Below are 4945 nucleotides of genomic sequence, written 5' to 3'. Positions count from 1 at the left end.
AATAACTCTGGGCACAGGCAGCTGTTTGCATTTTGAAAGCCTGCTCAGAGAGCAGCCAGTTAATTTTAGTTCGCTCGGGCCACCCTCAGCGAGCTGGCTGGGCCCCCCCTCCCTTCCCGGCTCTGCCCCGCAGCGCGGGGGGGTGGGGGGCCCCGGGGCGGCTCCTCCCGCCCCGCCCCGCCGCGGATGGGAAAAAGTTGTTCGCAACTTTCCCCCCCCACCCCCCGGCTCCCTGCGCGGGCTCCTCCCCCTCCCCACCCCTCCCCTCCCCCCCCCGTCGGCGCGTCCGCCCCGCCCCCTGCGCAGCGATTGGCGGGCGGGCGCCGCGCGGCCCCGCCCCTGGCGCGGTTTGTGAATGGGGCCGGCGGCGGGGGCGGGGCCCCGCGGCGCGCCCGCGCGTATATGTGGCTTTTTTTTGTGCCGGCGCGGCTGCGGGCCGGGAGCCGGGGTGCGGGTGGTGTCGGCGGGGCCGCGGGCGGAGCGGAGCGGGAGGCTCACGGCTACCCCGGACGCACAGCCCGCAGCGGCGCCCGTCGGGAGCGGAGCCCAGCTGACCCGCGGGGAGGATCGCGCAGTAATTGGATTTTAAAAGTTACTTAAGCCCCGAGTAAAATACACGGTTCAGCCGGGCGCGGTAATAATCCGTTTAGCCGTAACCTAAATCCCCGGCGCCGGGGCCGCGCAGCCGGGCGGGGAGCAGCGCCCCCGCTTCGCCGCCGCCGCCGCGGCGGGACCCTGCGCGGAGCCGGCCGGAGCCTTCGCCGGGCTTGGTGCGCGTCTCCGGCCTCGCCGCCGCCGCCGCCTTCTCCGGGGGGAGCAGCTCCAGAAACTTTCGCCGAGGGAAACACCGCCGCGCTGCAAGCGCCGACCCGCCGCAGCCGAGGAAGAAAGTCGCGGAGCCGCCGCCGCCGCGCCCTTGCCCCGCGGAAGGGGCCCCGCCGCCGCCCGTCGGGCGCTGATGCCCCTGGGTCTCCGCGCCGTCCGGCTCTAAAGGACTCCCCGCGGCTCCCCGGGCCCCCGGCCGCCCCGGCGATGCGGGCCGGAGGAGGAGGCGGCGGCGGAGCGGCCGCCGGCGGCTGCCCCGTGCTGGGCCTGGCCGCGCTGCTGGCCGCCCTGCTGGGGACCCCCGCGGGCGCGGCGGCGCAGCAGTACCACGGCGAGAAGGGCATCTCCGTGCCGGACCACGGCTTCTGCCAGCCCATCTCCATCCCGCTCTGCACGGATATCGCCTACAACCAGACCATCCTGCCCAACCTGCTGGGCCACACCAACCAGGAGGACGCGGGGCTGGAGGTGCACCAGTTCTACCCGCTGGTCAAGGTGCAGTGCTCGGCCGAGCTCAAGTTCTTTCTCTGCTCCATGTACGCGCCGGTGTGCACCGTGCTGGAGCAGGCCATCCCGCCCTGCCGCTCCCTCTGCGAGCGGGCCCGCCAGGGCTGCGAGGCCCTCATGAACAAGTTCGGCTTCCAGTGGCCAGAGCGGCTTCGCTGCGAGAACTTCCCGGTCCACGGCGCAGGCGAGATCTGCGTGGGGCAGAACACGTCAGACGCCCCGCCGGGGCCTGGCGGTGCGGCAGGCCGGGGGGCCACGGCCCACCCCACGGCTGGCTACCTCCCCGATTTCCTCACCCCGCCGCAGCCCCCCTCCGGCTTCTCCTTCTCTTGCCCGCGGCAGCTCAAAGTGCCCCCTTACTTGGGCTACCGGTTCCTGGGGGAGCGGGACTGCGGCGCCCCCTGCGAGCCCGCCCGACCCAACGGGCTCATGTACTTCAAGGAGGCAGAGGTGCGATTTGCCCGGCTGTGGGTGGGCGTGTGGTCTGTGCTCTGCTGCGCCTCCACCCTCTTCACTGTGCTCACCTACCTGGTGGACATGCGCCGTTTCAGCTACCCAGAGCGGCCCATCATCTTCCTCTCGGGCTGCTACTTCATGGTGGCGGTGGCCTACGCGGCAGGTTTCTTGCTGGAGGAGCGGGTGGTGTGTTTGGAGCGCTTCTCTGAGGACGGCTACCGCACTGTGGCCCAAGGCACCAAGAAGGAAGGCTGCACCATCCTCTTCATGATCCTCTACTTCTTCGGCATGGCCAGCTCCATCTGGTGGGTCATCCTGTCCCTCACCTGGTTCCTGGCTGCCGGCATGAAGTGGGGCCACGAGGCCATCGAGGCCAACTCCCAGTACTTCCACTTGGCTGCCTGGGCTGTGCCTGCTGTCAAAACCATCACCATCTTGGCCATGGGGCAGGTGGACGGGGACGTACTCAGTGGGGTGTGCTATGTAGGAATCTATAGTGTGGACTCGCTGCGGGGCTTTGTGCTGGCGCCCTTGTTTGTGTACCTCTTCATTGGCACTTCCTTCTTGCTTGCCGGCTTCGTGTCTTTGTTTCGCATCCGCACCATCATGAAGCACGACGGCACCAAGACAGAGAAACTAGAGAAGCTGATGGTGCGCATCGGCGTCTTCAGCGTCCTCTACACAGTGCCTGCCACCATTGTCCTGGCATGTTACTTCTATGAGCAGGCCTTCCGTGGCACCTGGGAGAAGACGTGGCTCCTCCAGACCTGCAAAACTTATGCCGTGCCCTGTCCCAGCCACTTCGCCCCTATGAGCCCAGACTTCACTGTCTTCATGATCAAGTACCTCATGACCATGATTGTTGGGATCACGACTGGCTTCTGGATCTGGTCTGGCAAAACCCTTCAGTCCTGGCGACGCTTCTACCACAGACTCAGCACTGGCAGCAAAGGCGAGACGGCAGTATGAGACCCCCCTGTCCCCTCTGGCGCACACACACGCACGCACACATGCAGAGGAGAGGGATACCCGGCAGAAGAGGATGGCAATGGCTCCCCGAAGAGGGAGGAAGGGAGGCTTTTCCAAACTTTTTCTTCCTCCCAGGGGGTTGGAAAAAACCCATAATCTTTGCATAAAGGATCAGACGGACTGTCCAGTGGTGCTTATGCCCAGCTAAGTGGAAGAGCACAGAAAAAGAGGCCACTGGTGAGTTGGGAGAGTCCTTCACCTGCAAGAAGTCCCCTTCTCTCTCTTGCTGCCGCTGTGCTGGAAAAAAAAACCCAATCCAACTAAAACCATCCTGCCTTGCTTTGGGTGAGAGGGAGGGGAAGCCAGATCTGTTGAGCTGCCCCTGCCGAGAAGTAGCCAAACCCTCTCCGAATTGCTGGGGTCAAACTGCAACGCAGGCCGGGTAACTCCCGAGCCTGAGCTTACTGCCTGCTCCTTCCAGCTCGGCGGAGCAATCACGTGAGTACTGCACCGCCAGCTACAGCCCAGACCGTGTGCTGGTGAGGTGCCTCTGGTCTGTCAACCCACAAGTTCCTTTTTACCTCCGCGATACCAGTTGTAATTGTTTTAAAGTGAAAATTCGGCCCTCGGTCTGTTGTTCTTGCTGCTGTGGGGAAGGAGGGGGTTGCTATTCCACACCCTGAAAAGAAATGACTTGTTGCTTTTCAGCAGAAGGCTTTTCCCCCTTGCCTTTGTTCTAGGAGACAAAGGGGGAAACAAAAGTGTTTTCTATGTAGAAAGGCATAAGCATGGGATCGGTTTTTATGGGCAAACTAACAAAAAGAAGTCGTTGAGGTTCACCCTTGGATGTGAGGAACTCGCAGAAATAAACATTCCTTTTATGAAAAAAGGAGGAGGCAGGATGTTTTCCTACCGTTCAATATGGGTCGCTTTTCTAAGCTGAATGAAACGCAAGACTTAGAGGGCAAGAAGAGCGTAACCGAGAGCACCTGCCAAAGCAAGAGCCGTTAAAGTATGTAATGTAAAGATACGATTCTTTTCTTCCCATAAACCTGCTTCCTCTCCTGCTTTGCCGTGAGCTCGCTGCAGGTAAAGGCAATACACAGCTGGCTTCTGGGGACAGGAGAAGTCCTTTTGGCTCACGATGGACCCTTTGCCTGCTCCTCAGGTTCCCTGAACTGCATGGCAATGACTCAGTGGTGCAGGAGGGGGCTGGGGCTGGTTTAGAAGCAAGCAGTTACCGCAAGTGGGAAGCCTTCTCATTTCAGCTAAAATACAGCTGGTTAAGTTTCCAGTAATTGCGTCTTGGAAGGAAAGACGTTCAAAAATTAATCATCAAATGCATTGTTTTCATTTTGAAATGTGACAGATTTTTCTATTCTGAAATTTTTATGTTGACTTGTTCATATTTTATTTTTTTGCATAATACTTTACCTTTATATTCACTGAAGGGTTGTTTTTATAAGTGTATGTGTGTGTGTGTGTATATTCTTGCCTAAGGACAAAATAGGAAATTCTGCAAGTCTCCACCCTATAGCTGCTCTTCATTTTTTGGGGGGGAAAGTGTCTGGAATGAAACTTAAAAAGAAAAAACCTGTTCAGGGTGAGGGGGCAGACTGCTGCTGTCTGAGGGCGTACCAGTAGTCTGGGCATGAGGAATGGGCCCATCAGCCAAATTCTTCAGCAGATCTGATTTCAGACTTGCAGGGCTTGGGTTTTTGTATTCTATAATGTGCACGTGGGAGAAAGAAAAAAAAAAAAAAAACCAAACGTGTAAGACAAGTGCAGTATGTATATTTTGTAAATCTCATTTTTGTAAGAAAATATGTATTTATGTTTTTACTTGATTTTTTTTTTTAAGGTCTGTATGAGGCCCTGCTTCATCCCATGTACAGATCACTAAATAAATAATTTTTAATACAAGGGCTCCAATGAAATTCTTTCACTCTTTGAACACTCGGCAGGTTATAGAAGGGGGGGCAGCTCTGTGAGAGGAGTTTTTCCCCCTACTTTGCTGTGGGAGATGCAAGAGACTTTTGGGTGAACACTGTGAATACACTGACCAGAAACTCAGCTGTGACTTGAAACTGGCCCCTCACAATAGGAGATCACATTTTGAGACCGTTTCAAATGTTTGTCCTCACTTGAGGTACTTGCATCCTAGCCAAGTTTTCTTCCAGGCTCTGCC

The 4945-nt window shown here is 58.2% G+C and overlaps 1 protein-coding gene across 1 annotated transcript; it reads left to right on the top strand.

Annotated features, from left to right (window-relative positions):
• Positions 1-419: 419 nt before the first annotated feature.
• Positions 420-4680, top strand: FZD7 (frizzled class receptor 7). The gene has a single exon (XM_074829420.1). The coding sequence runs from the start codon at positions 1033-1035 to the stop codon at positions 2755-2757; it is 1725 nt and encodes a 574-aa protein (XP_074685521.1). The 5' UTR covers positions 420-1032; the 3' UTR covers positions 2758-4680.
• The last annotated feature ends 265 nt before the right edge of the window (positions 4681-4945 follow it).

The sequence above is a fragment of the Strix aluco genome, chromosome 6 (assembly GCF_031877795.1).
Source record: "Strix aluco isolate bStrAlu1 chromosome 6, bStrAlu1.hap1, whole genome shotgun sequence".
Taxonomy (NCBI): Eukaryota; Metazoa; Chordata; class Aves; order Strigiformes; family Strigidae; genus Strix; species Strix aluco.
The sequence above is the reverse complement of the archived record's forward strand: the minus strand, read 5'-3'. Positions and strand labels throughout refer to the sequence as shown.